At 42.1% G+C, this 15,766-nt stretch overlaps 1 protein-coding gene across 1 annotated transcript in view; it reads left to right on the top strand.

The window, feature by feature from the left end:
- Positions 1-15,010, top strand: part of LOC126108613 (TD and POZ domain-containing protein 1-like) — a 440,276-nt gene extending 425,266 nt beyond the window's left edge. Inside the window, exon 5 of the mRNA XM_049913916.1 lies at positions 14,584-15,010. Coding sequence (XP_049769873.1) covers positions 14,584-14,974 — 391 coding nt within the window. The 3' untranslated portion in view covers positions 14,975-15,010. The remainder of the gene's footprint in view (positions 1-14,583) is intronic.
- Positions 15,011-15,766: the final 756 nt, after the last annotated feature.

The following is a 15,766-nucleotide window of genomic DNA, read 5'->3' as shown; positions in this document are numbered from 1 at the left end:
TTCATATTTTGTTGCTGCAGTATTATTCTGCAGTAGCGGGATACAGTAATGTCCCACATGGAATGTTTCCCTCTATTCCACGTGGGAAAAATATATCTAAAAACAAAGATGATGTGACTTACCGAACGAAAGTGCTGTGAGGTCGACAGTCACACAAACATACACACGAAATTCAAGCTTTTGCAACAAACTGTTGCTTCATCGGGAAAGAGGAAAGGAGAGGGAAAGACGAAAGGATGTGGGTTTTAAGGTTGAGGGTAAGGAGTCATTCCAGTCCCGGAAGCGGAGAGACTTACCTTGGGGGGAAAAAGGGACAGGTATACAATCGAGCGCGCGCATGCGCTCTCACACATATCTGTGTGTGTGTGTGTGTGTGTGTGTGTGTGTGTGTGCATCTGTGTATGTGCGCGGCTGTCTCTCTCTCTCTGTGTGTGTGTGTGTGTGTGTGTGTGTTTATATATATATATAATAAAACACAGTGCTCATACAAGCGTCTGCCAACAGCAAAATGTGTGAAAGGCTGTAGGAAGACAATGCAGTGCTTTGTAACAACAGATTACCTCCGATGAGCGTGATGTCACAACTGTTTACATTAGATTCATTTAAGCAGTTACGAGCGGAATCACGCGCATGCGCGGTTGAGTCATGTCTGAGTAGTACCTTCTCCCGCTTCTGGAAACAGAAATGTCGCTGTTGGTTGTGTACGCAGCAAACCGGAGTATCTCAACCGGGCGGCAATTTCGGTGGCAAGGGGGTCAAATTCGTATTCTTGAGGAAAAAGAACGTTCTTTCACAAAGCACCTAGCATCTAGTGCATGTTGGTCTATCTATTATTCAAATGATTTTGAAGCTAATCCCTGTTGCATTTTGAACATTTTTGATCACATTTTAAGTTGATTTCTAAATGAATCATAATTTGATTTTTGAATGCATGTATAGTGTACGTGATGTGCTTGCCAGGGGAATCCTCGTCGCATCTAGAAATAAACTTTCCTGCAGACAAAAGGACATGGGATTACATGAGCTGAGCGGAGTAAAGCCACCATGTAACCATCTAGTATTGCCCTGGTACGAAATTTCATAGATCCGGGACTGATGCGCAGAGCAGTTTGACTTACAGTGGTTTGGGGGGAGGGGGGGAGCTCCACCTGATACGTATTTACATTTAGTGATTTTGCTGTTTCCTCTTCGTTTACTGTTCTCACGCCAATGGAAAAAAAAGTGATTTCTGTCGTTGGAAACTATCAAGTTAATTAAAATACATTCACATAATTAGGGAAGGCTAAAATATGTTACTAGTTCCAGATTTTAATGTAATATCCACCTTTCTGACAGTCAAGCATTAATCGCCTTGCAGAACAACGAAGTTATTTTTGTCGCTTTGCTAAATAAATTCGGCTTTTATTTACGATGAATTTCTTAAATCGCAGAGCGTTTGACGCTAATTTAAAGACCAAATCTTTGATGACAAGCCATTTAGAAATATTTTCGAACCCAGAACATCAGAGATTGATGTTGGTATTAAACGTTTTACTGGCACATTGTGTGATATATCTTAAAGTGCAAACACGCAAGAACGATCAACATTATATGTGAAAGCTTAGCTTATTAATGTTGGCAACAAATATTATATATGAAAGCTTTGCTTTTCCTGTACCAACACTATGTAATTAGTTTAAACCATTAACTTGACCAGTTTGTGTTTTTGCCCTAATTCAGTGATGTTGCTGTTCACTGACTATATCATGTGTCTTATGTTCTGAATACCCGCTGTCATCTGCGGGCGAGATCATGTGACATGAGCTGTGACTGGCTTACAAAAGCGCATCGCAATGTCCATTTCAATGCTTCGGAAAGCAACATAACGGTGTTTGGTGATATTCGGATTTGTACTTTCGTAATACTAACATATGTAGTGTATATGTTGCTGCACATCAAAGAACTTTGCAAAACGTGTTTGTTTTCCCTGAGTTTCCTTTTCTAAAGTGCCGGGAAATTCTAAGCCGTTGTATGAAACCATAACCATTCAAATGACATCAATTTTACAGTTCCGAGGGAAAGTATACTGCCACTTAACATGGAAAAAATGTATTTTCGCCCAGGGGAGAGTGTATTTTTAACCGGGAGATCCGAGAAAAATCCGGAATTTTTTTCCCTTGTCCATGTATATACCCTGTATTAATCAAATTGCGTGCGTACGAAGTATCATCTCAGTTGTGTGACAGGATTCATGATTTCCTGTCAGAGACGTCACAGTTCGTAGTGATAGACGGCAAAACATCGAGTAGAACTGAAGTGATATCAGGTGTTCCACCAGGTAGTGTCAAAGGCCCTCTGCTGTTCCTGATTTAAATAAATGGTCTAAGAGATAATCTGAGCAGCCCTCTTAGATTGTTTGCAGATGACACTGTAATTTACCATATACTAAAATCATCGGATGATCAATTCCAATTAAAAAATGATCTAGAGAGCTTTCTGTGTAGTGCGACAAGTGGCAATTGGCACTAAGCAAAGAAAAGTGCAGGGTCATCCACATGGGTACTAAAAGAAATCCGATACATTTTGGGTATACGATGAATCGCACAAATCTAAGGGCTGTCAATTCAACTAAATACCTAGGAATTACAATTATGAGCAACTTAAATTGGAATGACCACACAGATAATATTGTGGCGAAGGTGAAACATGTTGTCTTGTGCACTACAACCAGATAACAGGTATACTTGAAAAAAGAGACAGCATTGGTCGTATATTTTTTACTATTGCGAAATCGATTTTCTGTCACTGAGTGACCATCTTCAGTGCTGTATTGTATAACTTAAATTGGGATGCACTGTTGTCACTAAGCTTATGGCAATCACATAGTCTATGTGATTGCCGTAAGCTTAGTGACAACAGTGCATCCCAATTTAAGTTATACAATATAGCACTGAAGATGGTCACTCAGTGACAGAAAATCGATTTTGCAATAGTAAAAAATATACGACCAATGCTGTCTCTTTTTTCAAGAAGGTGAAACAGATTGCACTTTGTTGGCAGAGCTCTTAGAAAATGCCACAACGGCATTTTATTAAATTTCAATACATCGGAAACTACACTTTAAAAATATGAACAGTCATACACAAGTTCTATAATTCCGCAATCGAAGTCTGTTGATTTCAGTCGTGCGGCTATCAAGACGTCGGAAACCCTTTGCCAGGAGTCACCTCGGTACAGGTGACAGCGGCGCCAACACGCTGCCCTTTTATACCTTGCATACGCGATACTGTTGCCATCTGTATCTGTATCGCTATCCCATGACCTTCTGTCAGCTCAGCCTGTCTCTTGCCTGGAAGCACCCGGGTGGTCCTACAGCGCAAAAGACCTGCTGTCAGTTAGAAATTAGAAACTGCTCGAAATTGTACATAGACGGAATAGATTTTAAATAAGCTAAACATTTATTCAAAACAACTGATGCCTTGTCATCCACAAACTAAATACTTTCCTTAGTGAAGTGTGGTCTCACATTTTAATGAACAATGTGGTCAAATTGCACACCATTGACTGTTAGACACATTTGGAATGGCTGTTTGAGAGGGAGATGTACTGGACAAGCTACATTGGGTAATACGTCGTTGTGTGATCTAGCGTGTATCACCTGACATACTTGGGGTTCATGTCAGACTGCATCTTTCAGTGCTCCCCGTAGAAAGAAATAGAGTTGAGTCAGATCAGGGTACCTGGCTGGCCTTTGTACTGCAGCATTCCGTCCCATCCAACAGCCTGGAAACCTTCCATTCATTGGTCGATTTACAGCAGGCGAAGAGTCTGGGCAGCGGCAGTGTCCGATCCACATACACTGTCGGTTGTCCACGAAACTACCTCTAGAAGAACAGGCTGAATGTTAGTAAACATATGTGAATACGTATTTCCATTTAATCACCCCGTGGAAGAAGTAAGGTCCCACAATGTAATTAGTGTTGAAATTATATCAGGAGCAGGCAACAAACAGGAATTTTTCAATTTTCGTGCATACAACTCATGCGGGTAATAAGGCGTAATTTGGCAGAGGAAAGTACATACCTACAAGTAAAAAAATTTTAAAAACGCTCAGTATAAGATGACACACACCTACATGTGCTACATGCACACTGAAAACATTGATAGCGTCGAATTGTATACTTAGCGTCCAGGATAATAGTATTAATTATGCATCACATGCTGATATCAATATCAGTATGCTCTGTAGAGAATGTGAAACAAAGCAGAAAAAAAAAAGAATGCCAGGATGAGATGCAAGACTTGGAAAGGTAAGAAGTGGGGAATTGTTTGGGATGCAAACACAGCAGGTTATGTTGCAACGAGAAAAGTGAGAAACTTACTGTTAGAGGAGGAAGCAATGGACTTACAGCACACACAATAACAAACTAGGACAATGAAAAACAAAGAATAAAGTTTTGGGGGATGAATCGGTAGCTTTCAGAGAAGGTAGAAAAAGATCAAATAGGTAAAAAACAGGGCCAAATAGAAATCCTTGGTTAATGCAGGAGATACTGAGTTAAACTGTTAAAAGAAGAAACTATAAAAGTTCAGCAAATAAAGCAGGAAAAAGGAAATATGAATGTTTAAAAAAGTATTGACAAGTGGAAAATGGCTAAGGAGGACTGTCTAGAACGGGTGTGTGTGTGTGTGTGTGTGTGTGTGTGTGTGTGTGTGTGTGTGTGTGTGTTCTCTTAGATGTTAGTTTAAGTAGTGTGTAAGTCTGGGGACCGATGACCTCAAGAACCTGGTAGTAGACAACATTCCTTCAGAGCGACTGACAGTTTTGGGAGAGCGAGGTATGGCAAAACTCTCCCATCTGGTATGACACAAATCTCCTATCTAGTATGAAAGATGTATGAGGGAGGCGAAATACCCTCACATTTCAAGAATAATATGAGATTTCAGTTCCAAAGAAAGCAGCTGCTGACAGGTTTGAGCACTAATGAAATACCAGTTAAGTCATTGGGTTGCAAATTATTAACATGAGCTCCTTGCAGAATAATGGAAAAAACTTGTAGAATCTGATGTTGGGGAATATCAGTTTGGATTTTGTAGATGTCTAGGAATATATGAGGCAATACTGACCCTACGGTTTCTGTTAGACGATACATTACTGGTCATTAAAATTGCTACACCAAGAAGAAATGCAGATAATACACGGGTATTCATTGGACAAATATATTATACTAGAACTGACATGTGATTACATTTTCACTCAATTTGGGTGCATAGATCCAGAGAAATCAGTAGCCAGAACAACCACCTCTGGCCGTAATAACGGCCTTGATACGCCTGGGCATTGCGTCAGTTTGGATGGCATGTACAGGTACAGCTGCCCGTGCAGCTTCAACACGATACCACAGTTCATCAAGAGTAGTGACTGGTGTATTGTGACGAGCCAGTTGCTCGGCCACCATTGACAAGACGTTTTTAATTGGTAAGAGATCTGGAGAATGTTCTGGCCAGGGCAGCAGTCGAACATTTTCTGTATCCAGAAAGGCCCGTACAAGACCTGCAACATGCGGTCATGCATTATCCTGCTGAAATGTAGGGTTTCGCGTGGATTGAATGAAGGGTAGAGCCACGGGTCTGAAATGTAACGTCCACTGTTGAAAGTGCTGTCAATGCGAACAAAAGGAGACAGACTTGTAACCAGTGGCACCCCGTACCGTCACGCCGGGTGATACACCAGTATGGCGATAACGAATACACGCTAGCAATGTGCGTTCACTGCGATGTCGCAAAACACTGATGCGAGGATCATGATACTGTAAACAGAACCTGGCTTCATCTGAAAAAATGTTTTGCCATTCGTGCACCCAGGTTCATCGTTGAGTACACCATCGCAGGTGGTCCCATCTGTGACACAGCACCGACCGGAGTGGCCGTGCGGTTCTAGGTGCTACAGTCTGGAGCCGAGGGACTGCTACGGTCGCAGGTTCGAATCCTGCCTCGGGCATGGATGTGTGTGATGTCCTTAGGTTAGTTAGGTTTAATTAGTTGTAAGTTCTAGGCGACTGATGACCTCAGAAGTTAAGTTGCATAGTGCTCAGAGCCATTTTGTGATGCAGCGTCAAGGGTAACAGCAGCCATGTCTCGGAGCTGATTGTCCGTGCTGCTGGAAACGACGTCGAACTGTTCGTGCAGATGGTCGTTGTCTTGCAAACGTCCCCATCTGTTGGCGCAGGGATCGAGACGTGGCTGCAGGATCTGTTACAGCCATGTGGATAGGATGCGTGTCACCTCGACTGCTAGTGATACGAGGCCGTTGGGATCCAGCACGGTGTTCCGTATCACCCTCCTGAACCCACCGATTCCATATTCTCCAGTCAGTCATTGGATCTCTACCAACGCGAGCAGCAATGTCGCGATACGATAAACTGCAATCGCGATAGCCTAAAATCCGACCTTTATCAAAGTCTGAAACGTGATGGTACGCATTTCTCCTCCTTATACGGGGCATCACAACGTTTCACCAGGCAATGCCAGTCAACTGCTGTTTGTGTATGAGAAATCGGTTGGAAACTTTTCTCATGTCAGCGTGTTGTAGGTGTCGCCACCGGCGCCAACCTTGTGTGAATGCTCTGAAAAGCTAATCATTTGCATGTCACAGCATCTTCTTCCTGACGGTTAAATTTCGCGTCTGTAGCACTTCATCTTCGTGTTTTAGCAATTTTAATGGCCAGTAGTGTATTATTCAGACAACATACTGCATGACTAGAAATACGTCTTCTCGCCATGGCAACTAAAGACAGTCTTTCTAATTTAGATTTTTTCACAGTTTTCGGAAAATATTGAAGTTGCTTTTTTGAATTTGTACTGAGGCATAATTTTACTTTCACTCTGTCAAAGAGTGTTGCTTTTTGAACTTTCATCAGGTCCAGTGTTTAATTTTGACTATGTGAGGTAAGTATATGTGACACCCATTGCCCTGGGGGGAGGGGCGGTTTGAATGGAATAAGATTATTTCAAATGCGAAGAAACAGGACACCAGTTGCGTTACACAATTTTTATCGAAACTAGTGTGCTCTTTCTTCACATCGACATTCTTCAAAAACAGACGTTGAAAATGAACAAAAATCTAAACGACGAGACTGGTCGCTGCAGTGGACTGAGGGAACTGCTGTCGTAATCGGCGCCCAGCGCTGCCAACTGAAACTGCAAACTTTCAGATTCGCCACCCAGTTTCGGCGCTACAGCTGCAGGGTCGCTGGCGTTTGCAGAAACGAAAAAGCAGGGAAGTAGACGTGAAGTGTTGCGGACAAATCCGATACGTGACGATGCCGAACGATGGACCCACGAGATACCTTTCAGTGTAGCTAGCACGGTGGTTGTCGGGAGGCGTGAACATCCGTCGTTTTCCTTTCAGTTCTTGCTCATAGGGGGATAGCTTGTTGATGTACAGAGTATCTTTAGTAACTGGCGTGTTCCCAGAGAGAGAGAGAGATATATATATATATATATATATATATATATATATATATATATATATATATATATATCACTTGCACTACCTGTCAGTATAAGGAGACGTATCCTGTTCCTTACTTCAAAAGGTGTACGATTGTTATGAAATATACCTAATCATCGTACCCTAGGAAAAAAGCTCGATTCAGCCTACAAGTTAATATATAACTGACTTTCATACTTTTCAGACTTTCGAAAAGACCAAAGGGAGATTTTATTGAAGCTATAAAACCTTTCTGGAAAGGCAACATTCTTTCTTTGTCACCAACGCGCATTGCTGGACAAATATCTAAGAATCTGTTCAACGTATTTTCTCAAATTGAGAGATGGATTCCAAATCCACTACGGAGGGATGACCATTCATATTTTGGAACTCTGGAGTTCAAGACTTCAAAGACGTCGTCAACGAGTTCAATAAAATTACTTTCAACGTCTTTATGAAGAACATACTTCAAAGCCTGAGCTGTTTGTCGTGAAAATAGTCGCGCTGCCATCTGTACATTGTGCCTTGCTTGATGAGTTAAGTTTCAGTAATGTGGTGTGTTATCGTTAAGTCACTCTTCTGATGCTTTAAAAGTTCCTGTGTAGCTGCCTTGGATATTTTGGATTCATCAGGTAGCGTAATGCCTGTATCCAAGAAACGGTTCCGTAATAACTTTAAAAGATGTGGTACATCAAAGAAAACCCATGCATTCGTGGTGTCGTCTGCTTGATTTACGAATTAAGTTGTCTCTGTATCGACAGACAGTTCCTTCCAAACTTTTATATTTTTTCCGTCCATATCACACGTCACAGCAACAACACCGATTCCTGATTCTTCAACCGCCTTAATGATGCTCTGAAGCAAATTACTGGTAATCACAGTGTCGAAATCATAGTAAACTGGTGGTTTCCACTGCTTCCACAACCCACGTATCATGTAAACTTGTACATTGGAATGTGGTCCGACTGCTACGTCTTCAGACGAATCGTAACATATGTGGCCATCAAAATTGATTTCGTCAAATGTCAGAACAGCTTGTCTCTCTCTCGAGTAGTAAGTGTGTGACTTGGCTTTCAATAAACACAGGATATCTTCAAGAATACCAAGTCTGCATTTAAATTCCTTTGTCCATTTCTGAAGCATTGCCCTGCACTGCAAAGGAATTTTTCGCTTTTGCAAATAAGTGTATGCTTTAGGTGACAGAGCTCTTAAAGTTAATGCATGGGCAATGTCCTCTGAATTCCACTTTACCCTTTTATTTTCGTTTAATAGGCATCTTATTTGCGCCAGTGTAAAACAATTTGACAATACACTATTTACACTTTTGTGCAAATTTACTTTTTCTTTCACGTCAGATGACTTTTCTGCCCACTTCAGCGAAAGAACACGTCGGAGATCTTTCGTTTTACTTCGTAAGGCTGCATCACATTTTTTAGTGCCGCTTCTTTCTGTACATTCAATCTCGGCCCTCAGTTCTTTAATTTCAAAATTCTTATTCACTACTTGAGTGGATTCATGAACGCAATCTGTACATGTGCTTCGGTCGACTTTATTTTTTTTTCGGTGACGTAGTTTCTAAAGCCGTCAAAGCTCGCTTTTGCAAACTTCTTGCTCCACAGCGTTGTGCACGACTTCCGGATCCCTAAGGAATGAATTTGATTTTAATTTTATTATTCTTCAAATTATTTACCGAGTAGGCCTACTATTCCTAAAATTTTTGACCAAGTACTATGCAACTGCATTAATTTCTCACTAAAAATCAGATCAATTGACAAAAGCGATTAAATATCACCGGCATAAGCGGCTACAACAGCCTAGTTTGATAAAATGTAAAAATACAATGTAAGAGGAAATACAGGTATACGAACCCATAACCTCCAACATGGGAGTCAGAAACCACACCACTATGCTGCAAAGTCAACTGGTCAGCATCAGCTATTGTTACAGAAGTAAATGTAAACAAATTACGCGAAATATGCTGATTTTGTCATTTGAACTATATACTAGCTTTAAAATAGTTAACATATTGAGAATACTTAAAAAAAGGCTATTTCTAAGACAAATGTAGCTATTATATCCAGGAGGAAAAGCAAATACACTTGAGCAACATTATTTATTGCCTGTACAATATAGTGAGTCATTCACTCCCGTAAAGCAATATAGCAATGCGTCAAGAAACATTGCATTTATGTGAATTCGTTTGTATTACGGTAATTTTTCAGTTTGTTATTGAAAGTGTTATGTACGTGCAGACGTCTTACCCTTTCGTTTGCATCACCGCTTTCCACAATTTCTTGTCCACGCCAGTTCGGAATGTTTATGCAGGGGATTGCTGCTGGTGATAACTTCTTTCTTGAAGGTAACCCTAGAAACTCATTTCTCAAATCCCATTCTAAATCTTCTGGTCGATAGTGACCTGACCATACACACGTGCAGTTTTCACATTCACATTCACATTCACTTTGTCCTTGCGTTTGCACCGAACCATCCATTCATGTCGCAAGTGCCCATCCTTGGGAGAAACGTGATACGTAACGTCCGTCGTCGTCGGAGCACTGTTAATGCAATGTGCCACGGCACCGTTAGAGCGAGCCTTGCTCGTGGCTGTCTCAAAACTGAATGCACGCCACTGCAGCCTCCTCTCCGTGGCGTCAAGGCGCGCGAGGGCGTCTGAGTGTTTTTTTACTCGCTTGGGGCCGGAATGGCCTGCCTGCTTTTCCTATATGCCTCGGTTCCGAAATGCCGTGCCGGCGTTTCCGCGGCGCGCGCCTCAAATCGGTGGCGACGCACTGTGCAGACCCATCCGGGCAGCGTTCATTTTTAGGTAAATGAGTTGGCACCACTGCAAGACAGCAGACGATAGCCACCTCCCGAAACACAGGAACAGAAATCAAAAGCCAGGGTTGCTACATCTATTACAAATATACGTCAGAACAGAATGCCTGTTCATCGGAATGCATTTTCATCTACAATTCCCTCCTAAATGGATGGATATATTCCGAAGCGATTATAAACGAAATGGGGTGTAATTATACGGGACAACTGAAGACTTGCTTCTATTGTGTTTCCTCTAAGAGGTAAAAGTTCCCCTTGATCGGGTGGATTGAAGCGTAATCATTCTTGTGATACGAGTATTGCTCAGAAGTAATGGGAAACTCGCCATTTCACGCGTTTTACCCAGATTCATACTTCCTTTTTGTCATTGTGTGTACAACGTTCTGCGTATCTATTATTTAGTGTGTTGTCAGGCGCTAGAAAGGTTACTGGTATTTTAAGAGTATCAGCGATTATTTGTTTACTGTAAAAACGGATTACTGCATTTGTATTAAAATTTTCTATGAGAACGGATTAAAATGCATTGTGGTTTTAGAAATATTATATACTACTTTTGGTGAGTATACCAAGAGTGAAATAGGTGTTCACGGCTGGTATAAACGCTTCGAAGAAGATGAGGGTGATGAGAAGGTCATAATAGAAGACGAACTGAGAGTTAAACCAAACGATGCGTAAACCAACACTCAATCGTCTCGGTGACAGATGGCCAAAACCACTGAAATGTGAATGTTACGTTTCTGACAGTAATCTTTGGTTTTAACAGTACAGTGCACCACGACTCCTTGTCCCAAGATGAAACGGCCAGTAGGCAGAACTTCTCACCAGCTCAACCCAGATGGTTTGAAGCAACGTGGAAAGGTGTCCGGTTTTGTGGCGCAACAGTTCACTGTTTCTGAACTGCGATAATGCACCTGCTCACAGTTCATTGTGTGCTTGTGCACGTTTGGCTAGAAACAATACTGTAGTGATGTCCTTCGCCCCACGTTCGCTCCATGTGACATTTTGTTCCCAAAAATAAAGACAAACCTTAAAGAGATGTCTTTTACGTAAGAGATGAGATTCAAGTTGCACATCTGAGAGAACTAAACACTACTGTAAGGATTGTTCCAGAATAGTTCTAAGCATTGGAAGAACCACTGGAATAAATGTATAATATGTAATGGGAAATATTTTGGTGAAGACGGTATTGGTGTAGACTAATAAATAAACCAAGTATTGGATTCAACATTCACCGCTGTTGCTTGCACTATCGTATTGTCCATTTTGGTGCCAATGTCATGACCCTGTCATCGTCTTCTAAGAGGGATGTCATTCGTTCACCATCCAAGTTCCGGCGATAGAAAAGAGTTCTGTTAATTTCCTGACTTGTATCAAGTATTTGCATCGCCAGTCAGTAATGACTTCTCTCTAGAGAGACCTTTCCTTTACTTAGAGGTCTGTTGCAAGTAAATCGCATTTCATGCAGTGTCTTACGCTAAACAGCTTTCTTAAAAGGAAAATAATTTTTTTTGTTTTTACGGCAACAACTAATTTGTGTAATGTCAGCACTATTTTTTAGCCATACAAAAGTCCCTATGGTTGATCGAATTACCGATTTTGAGAAGCTGCTTGCAATGATGGATTTATACTCCAAATTTTGTTTTGCGCTTTCTTGGTGGTTCTGGCAAACCGCGTGGTTTAACTTCAGTCGCCTTTGTGATGCGTCCAATAGTGGCAAGGCTGACTTTTATGTAAACTACAATCCTTTTCTTTGAGACGGGCAGCATTACCCCCAGTTCTTTCTGTGCCGACTCTTTAATACAATCCGTGATTGCAATAGAGGTGACTGAGCCATTTTTACCCCAAAGATCGGAATTCTTTGCATTGTGCAGATTTTCCTGTGATGTGGTGTGCTTATCCATCACCTACATGTCTACAGAGTTTTACACACGGTGGATTACTGTCGACTGTTGAAAGAGATAGAAACGTATGGAATAGTTGAAAGAGATAGAAACGTATGGAATAGTTTCCCATGTATGTGAGTGGACCTCAGCTCTTAAGTGACAGAACCCAGTAAGTTGTCCTCAGTGGCGAGTGTTCACCAGAGGCAGGAGTTCTCCAGAAAAAGGTGGTGGGGCCGCTGTTACTGTCTGTATACATAAATGATCTGGTGGACAGGTATCTGCAGCTGTTTGCTGATTGTCCCCTAGTGTACAGTAAGATGTCGTCGTTGAGTGTAGGAGGACACAAGGCGAGTTTGACAAAATTTCTAGTTCGTGTGACGAATGGCAGCCAGCTGTAAATGTGGAGAAACGTAAGTTGATGCAGGTGAGTAGGAAAAACAGACACGTGATGTTGAGGTACAGCAGTAGAGGTGTTCCGCTAGACACAGAGGCGTCGTTGAAATGTCTGAGCGAAATGGAACGAGGTTGAGAGGACTGTGGTAGGGAAGGCGGGAGGTCGACTTTAGTTTGTTGGGAGAATTTTAGGAAAGTGTGGTTGGCCTGTAGATGAGGCTGCATGTAGGCAGCTGGTGCGACCTATTCTCGAGTACTGCTGGAGTGTTTGGTATCGGCAACAGGTAGAATTAAAGGAAGACAGCTAAAGGACTGAGAGCTGAGCTGCTGGATTTGCTACCGGTAGTTTAGAGTGGCGCAGAGGTATTGCGCAGAAGCTTCAGGAACTCGAATCTGGATCACTGGAGGGGAAGCGACGTTCTTTTCGAGGAACTCTGTTGAGAAAATTTAGAGAACCGTCTTTCGAGGCTGACTGGAGAACAGTTCTAGTTCTGGCAATGTACACTTGAGACAAGGCGTGTGAAGATAGGGTGAGAGGCATTGTCGCTCGTACAGAGGCACACAGGCAGTCGTTTCTCCCTCGCTGTATTTGGGAACGGAACGTAAAAAGCAGATGACTGCAGTCAGTTGAGAACTTTTTATATGTATCAGTTATTACTTTTGTTTCATATGGTTGCTGCTCCACCTACATTGATTATTTTGTACTAAATGCAGCAGTTTTATTACCTCTGTAGTTTCTAGTTAGTATTTCAGTTGTCTTTGGAGCTTCTTACTCTCTCTCTTGGGATTAGCCTTTAACTTGCATCAGCTGTGGGGAGAGGTTCCCGCGACATTGGTTAAAGGTCAGCAATGCCAGATCTATACACGTGTTTTGATATTTGTAAGTGAATATGCGATAATGAATCAACACTCTATTTGTATTTGTTACAGGCACCTGATTTCTTTCTGGCATGATCTAATTTATGCATAGCATTACATATAGAAAATACAGTACTTTTTTGAGACTGGTCTAAAGTTACGGTTTAAGTGTTTGTACTACTACTGAAAGAGAAATTTTACTCGGAAGCAGCGTAGCTGGTGTACACTTTAAGTTTACTTAGACCTTTTTAGGTATAAATGTAAAGTTTTACGCCTTCTGTAGTGGTGTGTAACTTATTTTGTGTCCAGAATTTTCAGAAAATGCAAAAAGTTACACAAAGTTAACATGACTGAGTATAGTAGTTGTGCAGGATGCCGCCTGCCACAGACCATATGGTGGGTTGCAAAGTTTGTAAGTAGATGGAAATGAATGTTCCAGTGGATGTATCTCTTGTTGCATGCATGATTATATGAGCACATGTGACGATTATTATGCAGCGGGTAGTTTGTTTGTGTGTGTGTGTGTGTGTGTGTATGTGTGTGTGTGTGTGTGTGTCGGGGAGAGTCGACCTGGTGCCCTTGTTGTATTTGAAATATGTGGACCAACTTATTGTGTACGAAGCAGTGACTTTTATATTTTTTGTCGGTATGTCAGGAAATTTCCATGTTACTGGTCTGAATCACTTAGCTGTCTGGTGAGGAAATTGTATTTCAGTACTTAGAGATGCGTTTAGTTTCCAGTGTTTTCTTCCTAAGTGACAGAAGGAATTGGTACCCAGAGAAGGTAGTTTTAGGGGTGTGTGTGAATGTAGATGAAGGATTGGGTAGCAACTGCATGCCGAGGTGAAAGGAGGTGGATCTGTGGAGTGAATTATGAGGAAATGTGCCAAATGAATTTAAGAGATGGAGTGGACCTATTTTTAATGGCAGATGGCTGAAGTTTTTGATTATGGGCTAGTGCTGTGCATCTGTCTGTAATACGCTGGTTAACCCGTATCGCAGAAGCGAGATTTCTAGATTTGTGACTTGTCGCTCGGAAGAAGTGTGTTCCGAATTGTTGGCAGTTTTGCGGCTGTGACAGTTTCTTTCATTTGGCGTGTGTGTCTCGATAGTAGAGAGTAAGTGTGTTGATGTTTTGTGCAGGAGCCTTTCCTGTGCAGAGCGGAGCAGGAGGCTGATAGAGGCAGCTAAGGAGGAGGGGCCGGTGGAAGAGGTGCGGCTGTTGCTGGCGGCTGGAGCGGACGTGCGGGCGAAGGACGGGGGCGGGTTGACCGCCCTGCACTGGGCTGCACGGAGAGGCGACGCGGCTGTGGTGCGGCTGCTGGTATCTGCGGCGTCCGACCTCAACGCCAGTGATCAGGAGAGGTGGACGCCGCTGCACGAGGCGGCATACTTTGGCCGCGCAGAAGTGGTGGCTGCGTTGCTGCAGGCCGGAGCCTACAGGGAGGCAAGGAATTCTAGTTTGAAGACCCCCCTGTACATCGCCAGCCAGTTGAACAATCAGCATATCATCAAGATGCTAACAGAGCATTAATACGTGCCACTAGAGAAAATGACATCCTGTACTTCATTCTACATAATATTAAAATAAAAAATTGAAAAAAAAAAGAACGCTTTCTCTATTCATTTCTATCTTTTGCAGTCCACACAAATACTCCAGTAACACCACAACTACTGCAACATCAGGAAATATCTGTAAACCAATGTGACAAACCTTCCTTTTGAGAATTCACTCTGTAAAACATTTCACAAGCAATTTCTGCAAAAGCTCAGCAACAATCGACAAATACTCCATCATTCATAAACTCCACTTCTCTCTCCCTCTCTCTTGTGTTTCTCGTCCCACATACAGTATTCAAACAGCTTACAAGAATACAGCTGATGTCTTCACAACCGCCTGTATTTCGAAACGTGAACGCCCAATCTCATCCAAGACACAAACCCGAGAATACCGGTTGTTGTGCAACAGTCACTCAGCTGCGCTAATGTTAGTTCTTTGCACCAGTCCGCTACATTACCTAATTACTGCAAACTATTTGCTAGCAGTGTCTGTTGCTACATCACATCACTGCGAACTGCACCATACTCAGATTACTGCCATATAAGCTGTTCAGTTAGAATGTATCTTCACTTCCGACTTCACACTGAATTCACTTCTGTGCGTGCACTGCACAAGTACTTTTCGTGTTTAACTGTAATGTCACATTGGTAGCAGTGCTCACACCACATCATGCTCACACCATCTGCAGCCTTCTTGCCAGCTCACCTTCAAATAAAGAGAACTGAAGAACCACCTAAAATCATTAGACTCCTAAACACCTCCCTT

This window comes from Schistocerca cancellata, chromosome 11 (assembly GCF_023864275.1).
Source record: "Schistocerca cancellata isolate TAMUIC-IGC-003103 chromosome 11, iqSchCanc2.1, whole genome shotgun sequence".
NCBI classification, from domain to species: Eukaryota; Metazoa; Arthropoda; class Insecta; order Orthoptera; family Acrididae; genus Schistocerca; species Schistocerca cancellata.
This window is presented reverse-complemented; position numbering and strand designations above follow the sequence as displayed.